The sequence below is a fragment of the Chlamydotis macqueenii genome, chromosome 10, assembly GCF_036417535.1.
Source record: "Chlamydotis macqueenii isolate bChlMac1 chromosome 10, bChlMac1.mat, whole genome shotgun sequence".
Lineage (NCBI taxonomy): Eukaryota > Metazoa > Chordata > Aves > Otidiformes > Otididae > Chlamydotis > Chlamydotis macqueenii.
The window spans coordinates 18,109,020-18,125,682 of NC_141565.1; the positions used below are offsets into that span (position 1 = coordinate 18,109,020).

General features: G+C 42.2%; 1 protein-coding gene across 1 annotated transcript in view; it reads left to right on the forward strand.

Annotated features, from left to right (window-relative positions):
• LOC104477206 (uncharacterized) overlaps window positions 1-16,429 on the forward strand; it is a 34,394-nt gene extending 17,965 nt beyond the window's left edge. Inside the window, exons 7-11 of the mRNA XM_086755929.1 lie at window positions 328-544; window positions 5,365-5,573; window positions 6,101-6,173; window positions 10,654-10,771; window positions 16,234-16,429. Coding sequence (XP_086612055.1) covers window positions 328-544; window positions 5,365-5,573; window positions 6,101-6,173; window positions 10,654-10,771; window positions 16,234-16,429 — 813 coding nt within the window. The remainder of the gene's footprint in view (window positions 1-327; window positions 545-5,364; window positions 5,574-6,100; window positions 6,174-10,653; window positions 10,772-16,233) is intronic.
• Window positions 16,430-16,663: the final 234 nt, after the last annotated feature.

Here is a 16,663-nt window from a genome sequence, read left to right on the forward strand (position 1 = left end):
TGTACCTGTCCCATCTCTCATGGGAAGCTAAGTAAGGAAACACCATCCCCTCCTCTCGTGTAAGTGGAGTGGTTCGTGTATCTCCCCAAATCGTAGCCCCTCTGCTCCATTGCCTTGCACTTCAGTGCTCCTATGGAGACTAACATCTGCAGGGATAAGGGTGCTTTTTGGGTTGAATTAGTCTTATCTTTTGCATTAAATAATGAGTCAAGAAGACACGGATCCCTGTGCTTGCTCCCACCTCATTCTCGCAGGCAGAGTCCTTGATAACTTCACGTTACAGTGCTTTGCACCTTATTGTACAATATATGTATGTTTTTGTTTTAGAAAGAAGTGGTCAAAGATGACGTCTTCTGGGGTTATAACAGGCGACGCATCCTTGACCGGCTGCGTTTGGACGGCAAGGTGGCCTACGTCACAGGTGGAGGGCAGGGAATTGGAAGAGCCTTTGCTCACGCATTGGGGGAAGCCGGTGCTAAAGTAGCCGTTGTAGATCTGGTCCTTGCAAAGGCAGAAGCAGTGGTCTCTGAGCTCAGCCTTAAAGGTAAGCACAGGACCTGCAGGTCCTGCTGTAACGGGCTGCTTTCCTGGTTCAAACCTGATGCTTTCTCTGCGCTGCAAGTATCTACCATCCAGCTCTGATGGGGAACAGGTTAGAGCAGAGGGTTTTCAAACAGCAAATACGTGCCATGGTCACAAAGCTTCTCCTGCCCAGGCTAGGTTGTCTCAGCAAACAGTCATCAGTATCACATTGTCTGCTAGCGTTATTTATTGATATAAACTCAACCAGAGAGGCAAAGTGATCCAAACAAAATTCCTTGCCAGAAGTGCCCAAAGGAAACACCGCAGTGAGCCATGACTGCCAAGGACAGAGAAGGGCCACCTCTGCAGATGAGGTCTGTATGACCTGCATTGAACAAACAGAGATGGTGTTCCTCAGAATGAATCAAGCAGCAGCCCAGGCACCTCAGGCTTCGCTAAGAATGGATGACAGACATGGCCTACAAACACATCAGCACACACCCTTGTCACCTCTTCTACACCTAATGTCTGGACCATGAGCCAAAACACCAAAACAGGGTACAAGTATTGTCAGCCTAAATCTCTCATTGTGTCTCCAAACTGGGACAAAGTCATTTTTTTAAACCCTCAGCTATAGTTCTTTCAAACATGTAAGATCAGACATAGGAACAAAATACTAATAAACATAATAACTAAAATCCCGAATAAGAGGTAAAATCCTCTACAAGCCACTTCCATTTTAGCAGTAAAAACAGAAAATGTAACATAAAATTGAATTTCCCCCTGGAGTCATGCTATACTGCAATTGTAAAGGTGAAAAAGAAAACTGGAAATATAATTTTAATGAGAAAAGAAAGGAAATGTTACTCATTTTATAATTCCTTTTGTGAGATTACAACCGAGCCTTCTTCAAGTTCAGTACTTCATTGCCTCTAAAGATGGAGCTTTACCCAGGGAATTTTCACATTCCCGTTTGGATACAGTCACCAGGATTTGTTTCCGCTCTGGATTCAGAAAGGGATTGGACTATTGGAAAACACATTCTCCAGCAAAACCAGCCCCTGCAGACGTATTTGTGTCACCCAGTCTCAATCAGCTTCCTGAGGAAGGGGCAAGGAATGGTTCAGGTTTGGTTTTGATGCCATCCTGAGCCTCCACAGAGAACATCTTAAAAAGTCCCAGTCTGTACAGTCCCAGCTCTATCAAGCAGCAGACACTTTACACGGAGTATCGGTGAAACGATTAAAGCTGTGATTGCTGGTCTGATCCCAGATAACGACCTAGGATAGAAAGTGTCCAGCTCCTATTACCAATTCTTGAGTCATCCAGTCCCTCCTTCCCTGAAGCTTTTCATTTTCTTATGCACTGAAGCCATATGGTCTTGGCACAACATAGCTGTGCCTTACAAGTTAACTTGCCTTTTGGACGTTTTTTCACTGTGAGGTCCTGCATATCAAGTAGAGCTATTCAGCTAGAAATGGGCTACTTGATAGAGCCATGAGACTTTGGATGCCAACAGCCTATTTGAAAACCAGCTTAACTTTTCTCCAGGGCATTTTCAGTAGGAGTTTGATCATCCATCCTTCAATGACTGCCCTACATCTCTGTTCATTCACTAGTGGGAAGCCTGGAGGAGGTTGAAGGGAGGGTTACAAGATGTAGTCGGAGAGGTCATGAGGCATAGCAAATATTATTGCAGTCTAAGGTAAAGAGAATCTCGCTCGGCAGTCTTTTTACATCTTTATCTTTTGAGGTCAAATATTCTCTATCAACTTGACCAGTGCAGCTGGTCAGAGCACATCTATTCCATCTTATGATGGTTTTTGAGGTTTCATATTTATTGTTATTCCTTGTTGGAACAAAACCCAAATTTTGTAATGCTTTTGTGAAGAGGATTTATATCCAAATGCCCATTTTTGGAAAGGATCTGAAAAGGTCAGGTTTTCAGTCTTGTTCTCTCCAGAGGTAACTAGAGAGTCTAGCCTGGACCTCAGAAGCTTTCCCTTGAAAACTTTTGTTGAAATCAATATGTTTCCATGAAACATTTTGGCTTCAAAGAAGTAACATACTCTGTTGGAAATAAATTTTGACAAAAAGGTTCAGCTAGCTTTACTCTCAAAATATTCACATGAGTAAACTGAAACAATACTAGTATTAACACATATTTTTCCTGCTATAATAAGCACAAAGGAGCTGTGATTGTTGGTTTTTTCCCCCTCTTTGATTGTGGATATCTAACTCAAAGTTGGAAATGCAGTGCCCCAAATAATTTCCAAACCGCTACTTTTAAAAAAAATTTCGCTTGACTTCCTTAAACCCACTTTACTTCTTATATCAAGGAGCCCTTTACTGTCTTTTGGGATGGTGCCATCATTTCATGATGAGTTTCAAACATCAGAACCTCTGTGATCTCAGTTTTAGCTTTGTTAGACAGCTCGGGAGTATCTCCCTTGGCTACAGGGGTCTTTGTCTTTAGATCCTGCATGAATACCTTTTTTCAACAGTTGCTAATGGATCCTGACGGAAGAACCAAAAATGATGAAACATAACCAAAAAATCCTGAGGGTTACCTTCCTCTACATACCCCTCTGTCTTCAGGGGGAATCACTGACTGTACCTTAAGGGAAGAATTAGTCTGGAGGGATTTTTAAAATGTGCATTTTCACTGTAAACTATGCAAATACCTTCCCCTCAATGTCACTTCTGATCTTCTTAGCTATATGCAATATATTACTCCCATTTGCACTGAGAGACCAGAGCTGAAGCCCGTGGCAGGGGGGCTGTGTACACGTCCCCTGCAGAAGGGCACCTCGGGCAGGTTCGGACGTTGATGTCTCTCCAGCACGGAGCCACTGGGCTCCTCTCACCACAAAACTGCCTCTCTGAGCATCACAAAACTAAACTGAGGAGTGTAGAGATGCACTGGTGCTGTCACGCATGTAGCAGCACAGTCATGTGCTGGGTTTCTTACCTCTGGTTGGGACTACAGATTTTTAAGCTATCGTTCCATAGTTTATTTTATTTATTATTTTTAATAGACGGTTTTGGGGGACAGTGGAGAGACAGAAAGGGAGGAGTTTTTTTCCCCTCTATCAGAGTGCAGGGATATCAGCTGAATTGATTACGGTCAAGTGTGGGACTCTGGTTTGAAGTACGTGTGCCTTCACTGCTTCTTCACTAGATATTCACGCGTGGCACCTTTTGTCTTGTTTTTATGAACCATCGTATAAGATGAAGCCATAAATGGGGGTGAGAGTTGGAGGGCAGGTGAAGAGCCTCGTTCTGTTACCATTAGTAACACGCTTGCACCCATTTTGTCTGTAAATTGAATAAGAAAGTTTGCAGCAGCTCCCTGTACGTTGCATGTCTTGATAACAATTAGGAGGAGCAACGGGGGCTGTCTGGCTGTTCTTACTTTTTCAATGTATTTATCGTAAAACCTGCAATAAAATAAGAGGTGTTGTTCTGTGGCAGAAAATGCATTCATTTTTGTAGGGGGCTGTATTATGGGTCTGCCCTTTGTTCTGCAAGGGGACTGTGTAGCTGAAGGCCAGAGGGGACATCGGCATGGGGAGAGCCCCTGACCAGCATCGCCTTGGGGTGTGCGCTCTGGCAGGCTCCTGGAGGCACTGGAGATCAAGGGGAGCATTTCTATCCAAAAGCCACTTTCCTGTCATTTTCTCCAAACATCACTGGGCAATTATTGTTTTGTCTTGAAAAGCTTAAAGCTTCATTTTGGGAGAGTCTTCTCCTGTTCTTCTAGGATAGGTTTAAGGCTTCTTTTATTTTATTAGAATGATCTAAAAGAGGGACCAATGGGGAATAATTTTTCCGTTTAAATAGAAGGAAAAAAATCTTGCTTTAACAGCTGTATCTTCCTACCTGCTCACAGGTTTGCTCACAGGCTGCTCATCTATGGTCCAGCCCCAGCAGATGCCTCCCTCCTTGTGATTTGAGACCCATTTCACCACAGCCCTTACTGGTGTGGTCTTGTTTGACTTTCAGAATGGATGTAATCCCATTGGCATGAGGCTCAGTAGGCTGCTTATTCTGTTTAATAATAAGGGTATTTACAGCTGATTTTGATAGTAAATTAGATGAAGCTATTTATGAATCAACAGTGGTGCAAAAGTCAATGCATGGATTTTTCTACGAAAAAAAAAAAGCACAACTTGTGCATGTTTCAAATCCAGTAAATCTCTTAACTTCTGAATGTTTGTGTTATTCTGGTAGTGTGATTTGCAATTAATAACGCCAGGCACTGTGAATACCGTACCTGGGAGCCTGCAGGTATTCCCAGTTAGCCCCCACCTAAAACTGGTTTGGTTTTGTCTGAGACTCTCAGCTGTCTGGATACTGTAGTTCATCCAGAGAGCACTTTTTGGAGAAATTGGCTTGATTTCTGCAGTGTCTTGAAGGGAACTGGCATAAAAACCATCTATATTTGAGCAAATGAAAGGGTTCTTTGCTTTTTCTTGCTCCCGAGCTGTTACCATCCACCCACGAGCGATGCTCTCTGCGGAAGTGCTAGTGGACGGGGAAGCTGCAGTTGAAGGTTTGGACAGAAGATGGTGCGGTGTTCAAAGCTTCGTCCCGGCAGAATGGGAAACTCTGCTCTCACACCTTGGATGCAAGTTTGCCTCCAACAAGCAAACCTTGCTCCGGTTAGCAACTTCATAATAAAAATATTGCAGTAACAAACACATTAAATTGTTTGTGACAGTAATTATGGTGGCACATATACTTACATACATATCTGAATTAATGAATAATCATAAAATAGATTATTTTTCTTTCTCTGTGAATTCCCGTACTGAATGCATCACTCTCGTTTCACCACAGGGATTAAAAGCATTGCCCTCGCAGCCGATGTAAGCAAACCTGAGGACGTGCAAAGGATTGTGGACACGATCGTCGCTCGCTGGGGCACGCTTCACATCGCATGCAACAACGCGGGGATCAATATGAACTCTGCAAGCGAAGACACTTCCCTAGAAGAATGGGACAAAACTTTCAATGTTAATTTACGAGGATTGTTTTTGTGCTGCCAAGTAAGTGTGAAATGCTGTGCTGGTTTGCTTTGCAAATGGATAATAATTTTCTAGGCATTTGTTTCACCAAGACTTAATAACACTTTATTACAAATTATCACAATAAAATTGGTCCTAGTTTTGGTGGAGTTAAGGAGAGATTTGCTTTATATCAATTACAGATTTTAGTCAATATTTTCAAAAGCAGCTGGTATTTACTGGTTACCCAAGCCCAGGCATTTAAGAATGGCCAGATTTTTTTGGAGGGTGGTTATTTGACACATCCTGAAAACCAGAACTCTTTGGGGGGCTGTTCCCAACATTAGTGATTATTTTGAAAAAATATTGCCAACAGTGAAGAGGGTGTGAAATGGCAATGGGATTTTTCCTGCATCAGCCATTTTTATACCAAGTTTTTATATCAAGTGCTTAAAAAAAATGTGTTAGCACATAAACTCTCCTGAAAAGTGAAGACTAATTTATTATCATGTCATTATTAGCACAATCACAAAAAGGGTCACTGGTCTTTCCTTTAATTTCTGTCACAGGCTGCAGGCCGCATTATGCTGAATCAAGGATATGGGAAGATAATTAACACAGCATCTATGGCAAGTTTAATAGGTGAGTGATGAGAGCTAACAGTTGTGCTTCAGAATCCATATTTTAATTACTACTGATGCTATTTGAATCAATTAAACCTGTATTGGGAAGGAGTAAATCACTGACATTTTGTATTAGAGGAAATGTACTACAAAATTTTTATTGATATCATTTTTCAACATTTATCTGTCCTTTATGTTTTAGAGCACTTATTACTTTTTATAGAAGAGGTGGACTGATGGCATGGGAGAGGTGCTGGTTCCCTCCCCAGTAATTTCAGGCAAACGCGTTTGAATGAGGGAAGCTGTGCCCCCATGATGTTTACAAGACACCCAAAAAGCTTTTGTGCCAGTCTTCGCCCTGGTACTCGCGGTTTTATTTTGTTGTGGTTGCCAACAGGTGTCTCCACCAACACTGCTGAATCAGCAGTATCGTCAAAAGCGCCAATAAACCATCGTAACATATGGAATGAAATCCCTACTGCTGAGCTAATCTGGAAGGCAGTTACATGCTGGTGAACTGAGGCCCATGTAACAAAAATTGATCAATTACACAAATTAAGCATAGCCCTTTAGGAATTTATTTTATTGGTCTGGACATCTGTTGCAGTATTGTCCAAATCCAAAAATCAAATGGTGCCTTGGGTTGCCAAGTTAGGCAAGAAAATCTAGTAGCTATAAAAGTACAACTGCAAACCCCTGTATTAATATCATGTCCATCTGCTGAATGTTACATAAATATGCAGTCTTTTTATTTTCCTTGGGAATAACATTTATTTTTACTGTGCCCAGTTTGACATTCTGTGACATTCTGCTCAGTTTATTGCACAGTAACTTTAAATGTTTCTTCAAAAATGCATTTATAATGTTGTTGTTAATCTTTTTTTTTGAGTGTCTTTACCAGCTGTTTTACTTATGCTTAAACACAGGCACCATCCCTCCGCCTCAGCTTTGTAGAGTTACAAAATCTCCAAAAGAAAAAGTTTTGAAAATAATGTAGAGCTTTAAATTCCAAGTGCCCCAGACTTTCATGCTCTGTGAGGCTCTGGTCTGGGCTCGGGCTGTCACCGTCCCCATCATCATCACAAAGCAAAATTTACTGGGAGGTATTCCATCCTAGAGAAAGTTATGCAGCTGTGGAAATTGGCACCAGCTCTTGCAACCCAGAATTGCTCCCCGCTGCTTAAAGAGAGGCATTCCCCAGCTTCTCCACTGAGCCCTGTCATAGCTTTGTTGAGCCAGGAGGCAATGCCATTCCACTACAGCATCATCCCAGCCCCAGCTTGGGGCTGCAGCTCCTGGGCTGGCACGCCAAGTCCACTGAGACCCACACGGGGTTCACATTTGAGGGCAGTATCAGTCCCGGAGCAGGAACAAATGTTGGAAAGCAACCCAGAGAACAGCCAGGAAGGGTCATCCCAAGATGCGTTTAAATGTCATTGAAAGTTAATGCATGCTGGGCCAGAAGTTAAGAGACAAAGGGATGTGTTTACCTTCTGAACCTGTTTGAATCTTGGCATTGAAAAAATCTAGTAGTTATAAAACTACGACTGAAAACCACGATGTTCATATCATGTCCATCTGCTGAATGTTAAATAAATATGTTGGTTGGTTGGTTATTTAAGCATGTTGGCCAACTGGCATAGTATGAAGTGTTTCTAGAAATAGTTAGGGGATATTTTTTTTGTTGTTGTTGTAGGTTGAGTCCTTCCTCAGAGATACAGGAAAATGAGGAGACTCTTAGCAGGGTAGGGAGGGTTTTGTTTGTGATTTTTCCAGATACACTGCTCAGAATCAGTTTTAATTAATTGAAGATAAGCTGCATACATTTTGCGTCTGTGCATTTTGATTCTGGTATTTCACTGGAATTATTCCAGACGTATGCTTCAGCGTCGGTGCCGAGGCTGCTGCGGCTCTGCGTTTCGCACAGGTGTAACTCAGCTCTGTAATTTTTACAGTGAATATCTTTAGTGGTAAGTGGTCTGGCCGTCTTTATCTGTGTGCACCTCTCATTAACATTACACGGCTGCTTCAAGGTCAGGCCAGGAGCCTTATGCACCGAACAAGGTTGTGGAAACATAGCGTCAGGTGTTTAAAATGTAATGCAGCTGATGTTGGCTCTGTTTTTATCTGCTTGCCTCCCGTCTTCTCTATCTGAAGCAAGAGTCGGTGTCCTCGCTTCCCAGAAGCCTTACAAATTCAGATTTTTTTTGTGACACTGCTGGAGGCATAGCTTTATTTACAAGCTCTGGCCCTGTTTTGTGAGTCTGGAGGGTTTCAGATTTGCTCTTTCGTCTGTAAGAGAGCACCTTAGGTAAGGGAAGAGGAGGTGGTGTGGGGTGCTCAGCTGCAGAAAGCCCACCCAGTGCCAGAGCTTCGCAGCGCTCGTTGCCTTCTTCCTGGGCTTTTCTCATTGAGAGGGGCCAAGTCTCTTAGAAGCAAGAAATTTCTGAATTACCTTTGTTAGATATTCTTATACAGACAAAAGCATTTACATGGAAGGACTCACGTAAACCTTGACTGAGCACCCACCCCACATCAGAAAGCCGATTCGGATAGCTTGCGGCACTTGCTGCTCTCACCCACATGCGCTGGAGGTGCACAGCCGGTGCCAAAACTCTTCTCCTCTTAGCAAACGCCGAATGATTTATCACAGACAGACATGTTTGGAAAGTTTAGCAAAGAGCTGCTTTTGGGAGGTTACAAGGTTAACTACCGAAGTTGTATGTAACTTGGAGCTGATGCATGGCAATTAATCAAGAAATTAGGTTCCACCTCTTTTCGAGAGCCCCCACGGTGCGCTGCGTCCTGGGGGGCAGCAGGCACATGCAGAGGGCACAACGGTTCTGCTAGGCCGAAATGCGAATCTGTTCCTATTGAACAAAAAATGAGCGCAGAATAGATGCTGGCGGAGGGGGGCCATGGTGTGAAATGCTCTTTGTAGCAAGCAAACGGCCTCCAAATTCTGAGCAAACCTTCAGCACATGTGGAAAAAAAAGAAGCACTAATTGTTGCCCCCATCATCTGTATGCTTTAAATCTATTCACAAATACCTGTCTTCAAGGCAAAGATCCTTATTCACATGCTCAGTAATGAGCAGCAGCTTTTCCTCTTTCAGAGTTCGGATAACTCAATTTCTTACCATCTTCTTCTCACCCTTTAAACTGACATAGTCAAACCCAATAGTTTTAATAAATCAAAGCAATTGTGGATATGTTGGGATGCTAGGGATGGTAGTGATCTCGAAGTGATGCACCAGCTTAACTTCATAAATTAAGACCAGTTTAATGCCATCTACTAGTGCCGCTTATGTGCTTTTACCAAAATGCTGTGGGGTTCCCCTGCTGTACCTTGCACAAACGCAGTGATTCACCCGTTTCCAGGGCCCAGAGTTACAGAACTCTGCAGACTGCCATTTCTTGGCGTTGTGATTGCTGATATTAGTACTGATTTTCCCCACTCTCCCTCCATGAAAGAGTCAGTGATGCTCGGTACCAGTTCAGCACTAATTATGGATCAGTGCTCTGCACTGGTTTTGTTTAATGAAGTCTTGATGGCAGCCAGGAAAGTCCAAGGAGAGACACTTTGTGGGTTTAAATCCCAACAGCTGGACTGACTTGGGTTGAATCCCATGGGTTTAAAGCACTTTATACCCACTGGGGATTTATCCTTAAGTAGCTTTCCTGGGAATACTGCAAGTGTGAGAGCTGGTGGAGGGGCAGAGCCGCCCGAGCACATAGCACTAACAAGCTTGAACATTGTAATTAGCAAGCCGATCATTTTCCCTCGCTGACTGACATGTGACATCTCTGAAACATTTTCAAAAGCTTCAGATTTTGAAAGTGGTGGGTGTTATGAATTTTTGGGATGCACCTGTGCTCACATCCACACAAACACTGCTTAGATAATATGATGTGTTTGCTTCAGACTATGGATAATTTAAAAATTATGGAGAATAATTTTTTCCAAGAAGGTATATATAATATAATATGTTATATAAAATCTATTATGCACTTATATCACATTATATCATATCTAATATTGAATAATATTATATCATATTATATTGTATCTTTATGCTATATTATATTTTATTATTATTACAGTGTACAAGTATTTTGTATATTAACACACATGTGTATGGCTGTGCATGTATGTATATGATTATCTGTCTTTGTTGCAAGTAGTCAAATATTGCATATATATATTTAATACATTGGTTTTGGCTTTGCCCAAGTATGGAACCTTTTAAATTTCTTTATTTCTTTTTTTTCCCTCCATTTGTTTTTTTCCAGTAGCCCAGCTGCTGAGGCAAAAACATTAAATGGCAAAATACAGATTTAGAGTTCTGTGTTGGGAGTGGCTAAATTCTTGTTGCTCCCCGCCTGGTATCAGGAAAAATGGCAAATAGTTCATCTCAATACAGGGAATTATCCATGTAGCGCCTAAGCTATCTTAGTTTGTGGAGAATAAATAATTTTCTATTTCTGAATCTCTTCTAGTCCCACATCCGCAGAAGCAGTTGGCGTACAACACCTCAAAAGCCGGGGTCGTAAAATTAACACAGACTTTAGGAACCGAGTGGATTGACAGAGGAGTAAAAGTCAACTGCATTTCCCCGTAAGTAAAACGTAGTCTCATTCTGAAAGCACAAAGAGAATGAAATGTTCTAAAAAGCTCAGATGAGCAGTATCTCAGCAAATAAAGTTTCTAATTAGCAGGTGGATTGCATCCCTTTTTATGTTGTCTTTTCCTTAACAAAGGTTTAAATACTTAGAACCAAGCCTGCTCTGTTGCTGTGTACGCTCAGGGATTTAAGAAGGGGTTTTAACATTTGATAATAGGTTTTCCAATAATGTGAAGGGTAGTTTTTAGCATTTCTCTTCCAGATGAAATATTTCCCTAGTCTGTCCAAGCCTTCTGCGGTTAAAGAAAAGGCTTTTGACACTTAACAGACAATACTTCTTTCCCCTTTTTACTTGAGACAAATATACAGGCACTTTAAAAGCCACACTGTGCTGCTGTAATTGAGATACTGCTCAGCTCTGACAATCACAGGCGGCCAGGTGTAATTTTGTAAATATATATATATATTGATTACAAATTACATTTTCCTTATTTTTAGAGACTTAAAGCTGTATGTCTTATTTTATGGTATTTATTCACAAAGAAAAGTTTTATTGCCACATACACTTTTTCTCTCCCTGTTTCTCACACACATACCCAACACAGTAATTTTATTAAACAATTAACAGTGCGTGATAGTGCTTAACAGAAACCCAAGTGGATAGTGTTAATTGGAAGTGGTCAAATTCTGTAGACCATTGAAGTCAAACAGAGCAAGTAAGAAGGGCAGGATTTTAACCCAGGAGTGAAATTGTAGTAATGAAGATATAATGTACATCAAATTAGGAAAAACAAACTACATGTTTTAATCCACAAAGTGGAGTAAAAAAAAAATCACAGAGCGCAATGGCAAGTGCCTCTGTTTTCGCTGTCGATCTGCTCCCCACTTGCTTGTGCTAGCTGTCTTCCTTATGATTATTTATTACTAACTATACCAGTGACTCCAGCCTTCACTTTATGTGATCCACGGATTCTTTAAACGGCATCTTACTTTGTAATGGGGTTTTTCCCCATGACGACGCTAGCAGCACTGCAATAGTGTTGCCACAAGTAATGGCAGTGAATTTACAGTGGCTTTCAGGAGCCAGGGGAGATGAAGGGAATTAGGGAGGCTCAGCAGGACCTGGCAGGAATTGTGTCTGAAAACACACAGGTAATCTGTACCAACTGAGCTGGGGTAGTAGTGCCGCGTTCGCAGCAATCACCAGTAAGGAGGCTCTTAGATGAGGAATTACCCATTTCTAGAGGGTTTACATAAATTTATAAAATATCCACCAAATGATTAGAACTCATTGTTTTGTATAAGTTGGAAGCATGCACTCATGTTTGAAGAAGTTGTTTCTGCAGGCAGTTGTCAGAGCATGGAGAAAAAATAGTCACGCTTGTCTCTTTCTACTTTTCAAGCCAAGAGAGGGTTGCATTTTGATCATCTCTACCTGTCTTAAACTCTAGCTCTGAGCTCAAAATCGAGTAACAGGTAGGGGGATTTTTCTTTGTGGAGGAATAGCCAGAAAGGGTGCACAGAGGACAAATATTTTTGCCCTCTTCAAGGTGCTTGAGAGTGAATAAGTGTTCACATTTACCCTCCTGCCTATATGAGATGTGAACCTGCATTTCAGTGCACATTTGGACTCGTTTTTAGAACCGCGGACCCCGCCAGTCTCGTCGGCGTGTCTCTTGACATGACTTGCCAGGGCGTGGGGGCATCTTCAGCCCAGCTAGGCTTAGTGCCCAACAGCTGGCACCACCCTCAGTGCCACTCAATGCCATCGGTGCACTTTGCAGGGTGGAAAAATGTCCTAAATGCACAAGCCTGCCTTTCTGAGCATGGATGTCCAACCTAGCATGTAGCCGATTGTAACAGGAGGTGATTTTGAGGAATGTGAGGAGCACAGAGATATAGGGCATGATGTTACCCAAGATAATCTCTGGGTAAGTAAAATATTTAAGTGTGTCCTTACATCCTTTGCCCTTCCCACTCATGGTTGCGCTAATGCTTTAAGGTGCTCTCAGCGTACCTCTGAAGCTCCAAACACCACAGTATGGCCTTAAACATTATTTCACCATGCAAACCTTTTGGCCTTTCTTCCCTCTTCTTATCTGGTCACTTTTTATCAACTTAATTTCTTAATGAGTGCATAAAACTTATGCAGAGCAATGCATAAAAGTTATCAAGGCATAAAATGTTATGGCAGAGTCCTTAGGATAATTTATTACATTTATAAAATTGAAGATTCAGGCTTCTCTTGCTGGGTAGGCAAGCTTCTTGCCTGTGGGGAGAAGGTGGCCAAGTGCGCCTGCATGCTTTGCCTGTTGCTCCATGCAGCAGCAAACATCTCCATGTAGCAGCTGTGCTCAGCCCTTCTGCTACCATCCAGTACCATTGCCTCGTAGCCTGCTCCACAGCTGACACTGTGCAAAATTAAAGAGGTGCTGGAGTCTTCCTGAGAGGGACGTGGGGGTCAGGCTGCAGAGGAGACTGGGGTGTGAACAGGGACCTGTACAGAGCACTGACTGGTGGCCAGTGCCTGGCTGCCCATGGGGTGTTTTGGTCTCTTTCCTGGTCCCCACACATGTGAAGGGTGTTGGGTGTGGTGGAACAGGGGACTTTTGAGGTCCTCTGGTTTTTGGCACGTACAGCATTGGAATGCTTCATTTTTGTAGTTGTTGCACTGAATCAATGTTCATTTTTTGGGCTAATTGCATCTCCTTCCATGATTTGCAAGGCATAAAATGCCATAGTGTGATGACCTTTGGGATGGGCAGCTGGAAGTTGGTCTTCAGCTCAACCCATGGCCTCAGCCAGGCCAGCTTGTTGGAGACCCAGTGAAACTCAGCGGTCCCAGGGGATGAATCACATTCCCCACTGCTGGGTTGCAGAGATTTGGGTTTGGGCTGAGATGGGCAACGACCCTTCATCCCCTGCATGCCTACCTGGCTCCCCTGGGATGGTACGGAGGCAGCCGTATGGTGCTGTGCCAGAGTTTTAGCCCAGTAGGTACGAGGAGTCAGAAAGCAGGTAGGGCAGGATCATGGCAGGTTTTGGGTGTACCCCTTCACTGCGGAAGGAGGGGCAGAGCTGGCAGGAGAAGGAGCACCCCAGCATCACCTGAAGGCGTCCCAATTAAGCAGCATTACCATCCCCATTAAGCAGCAGCCGTTGCTGGTAAGTATCTTTGGACTTAAATCTAATTCCTTGGGAGATGTCCCAATTAAGTGGATCTCTTGATTAAACACTTCCTGATTAAGTGGAGTGTACTTAACTCATTCAAATTAATAACTCATCTGAAAGAAATCAAGTTACACACAGATGGAATCTTTTTTTTTTGCTTTCATTTGGGGATTGAGCGCACGTAACAATTCCAGTTAAGTATCTGGTAAGTGATATTTTTCCTAATGTGTCTCTCAAAGTGGAAATGTTTTAGGCAATTGTTTTTTTTTGTTGTTGGTTTTTTTTTTTCCTACAGTCTTGAATTGTCCTGTGTATCAATAATGAAATATTGATGCTTATATCTAATGTTAAGGAACCTGCAGTTTGATATTTCATTGACATGCAACAGAAAGTACTGATAGGCTCAGCACTGCATACGAGATGAGGTAGGGAATTAATGCATTGGCAGTTGTCTTTGCTGGAACTGGTTAGAAGCCAACTAAAATCTGCCTAAAAGGGTTCGACAACATTAAATTGCCCAACTTGGCACCAAAGCTTTCCCAGAAGATGTGTAGTATCAATGACATGCCTAATATTTATAGTGCCATCAGTATGTGTGTTTGCAACTTTTAAGTTTTGCGCTGTATTTTTTTTCTCATTTATATAACAAAAATTTTTAATGAAGTTTTGGTACACATCTAAATTTTCGCTACTTGAAGTGAACCTAAAGAAAGGTCCAGCGAGAGGCACAGCACTGTGATTTTACAGGTTGCAGTGATCAGACCGCATTTTTCCGAACAGATTGAGAAATGTCCCCTTTTTAGCAAAAGCTGTTGTGCTGGAAGACTATGTGTCATATTTCCTAATCTGCATTCCCTTGGGGTTAAAACATATATGTAAATTTAAAAAAATATAAAATCACATGGATCTTATTCTAATCTCTGGTAGTGTAAAGCCAGAATGATTATGTTGATGGTTTTGTAAGCACGGTGAGAGGCTCGTGAGGGAAAGGAGTCCAGGATATTTCACATCTGCTGCTCAAAGCATGTTCCTCTCTGAAGAAAAACAATTCTCAAGGAGTTTGGGAGAGAAGGGGACTGTGCTTGGGGGAAATAAGTAAACCCTCTGCAGTCCTATACTGGAATGTGCTTGATTTTATTACGTTGCCAGAGCTTAAGTGAGCTGCATTGCTCAGTGTTTCTGAACTGCTCGGGTGTTTATTAATAATTGCAATAAAAAATAAAGCCAATATTTAAATCCTGCCCGATTAGCGAAAGCAGAAATGTTTGGGGGAAAGTCTGAATTAGTTCTACTTCATAACAGAGTAAATAACAGATTTCAGCCTTCATTTAAAACAAAAGGTAAATCTCATACCCAGAATCCAATGTGTCTCAAAAATTCATTTCCTTGGAAGTACAAATTGGGATGCCGATGAAGTTTCAGAACAAAACGGGTATTTTTATACTTTGTTCATTTCATATTTATCACTAGCTTGTTTGCTAATTTTCATTTGCAAGAGGCAATTCTTCCAGCTAACTGGCTGCCTCAATGGGCCACTGATTTCTTTGAAGTGACAGTCTGTAAATATGCATAAAAAAGAGATGCAATTAGCGTGTGTGTGGTTCAGTGCAGCCTGATTTCATTGGCAAGTTTACCCACAGTGTTGATAAGCTACATTATCTAGAAAATTGGCCGCTGAAAAACAGCACCTCTGATTGCCAGCAAAGGTTCCAGATAACAGGGTGCTGAAGAGAAATATAATTGAGGTTGAATATGTTAACCAAGGTGTCACATGCTCCTTAGAAGCGCTAATTTATCAGCATGTTGGAATTTTTATTAACATTTGGAATGCATTTCTACCACACTAATGAAGTGGAATTGGCAGTTCAGGTTTTAGTTATTGTCATTTCTGAGAAGTTAAATGTAATTTCTCGTTAGACACAGTTATGTAAATATATTTGTTCAGGGGCTGAAAAAATTATACATTTTGCAAAATACAAATATGTTGTTAAGGAGCAGTATGACAAATCAGTCGCAGTTAAAGTCATAAAAGCCAGCCAAATGTTCGCCCTGCATTGTGCTTTCCAGAGCATCACTCATTTTTAGGGCACCTGAAGAAAATGAACTTAGCAGAGTTTTAATAAATAGCGTAGTCACTCATGAATGTAAAAGAGGTGACACAGGCAAATGTGGCATGATTTGTCAGGGTATTGGTTTTCCTTCCACCTCAAACACCTCTCGATGTTGCCCTTCCTTCTGGGGCAAACCTGATCCTAAACTCTCGGTGCATGTCTGCTCGTTGCAGGGGCATCGTCGACACGCCACTCATCCGCTCCAAGGACCTGCGGCCACTGGTGCAGCGCTGGCTGGCGGACATCCCCGCGGGGAGGCTGGCTCAGGTGACCGACCTGCAGGCTGCCGTCGTCTACTTGGCCTCCGAAGCCTCGGATTACATGACGGGCCATAACCTGGTCATCGAGGGCGGCCAGAGCCTGTGGTGAGGGGCGTCCTCCAGCCGCCCCTCTCAGGAGCAGAGTTGGCTTTGGAAAGTGCATCTTAGAGTTTAGCTTAGTCCCAGTTTTGGCCCGTGAGGCTAAGTGGCCAGCTAATAAGAAATGAGTGTTTTCTTATTTTGGGTGTTGCTTTGGAGACTCATATAATGCAAAAAAAAAAAAAAAAAACAAAAAACAAAACAAAACCAAAAAAAATCCACAATCCTTCATTTTCAACATTTT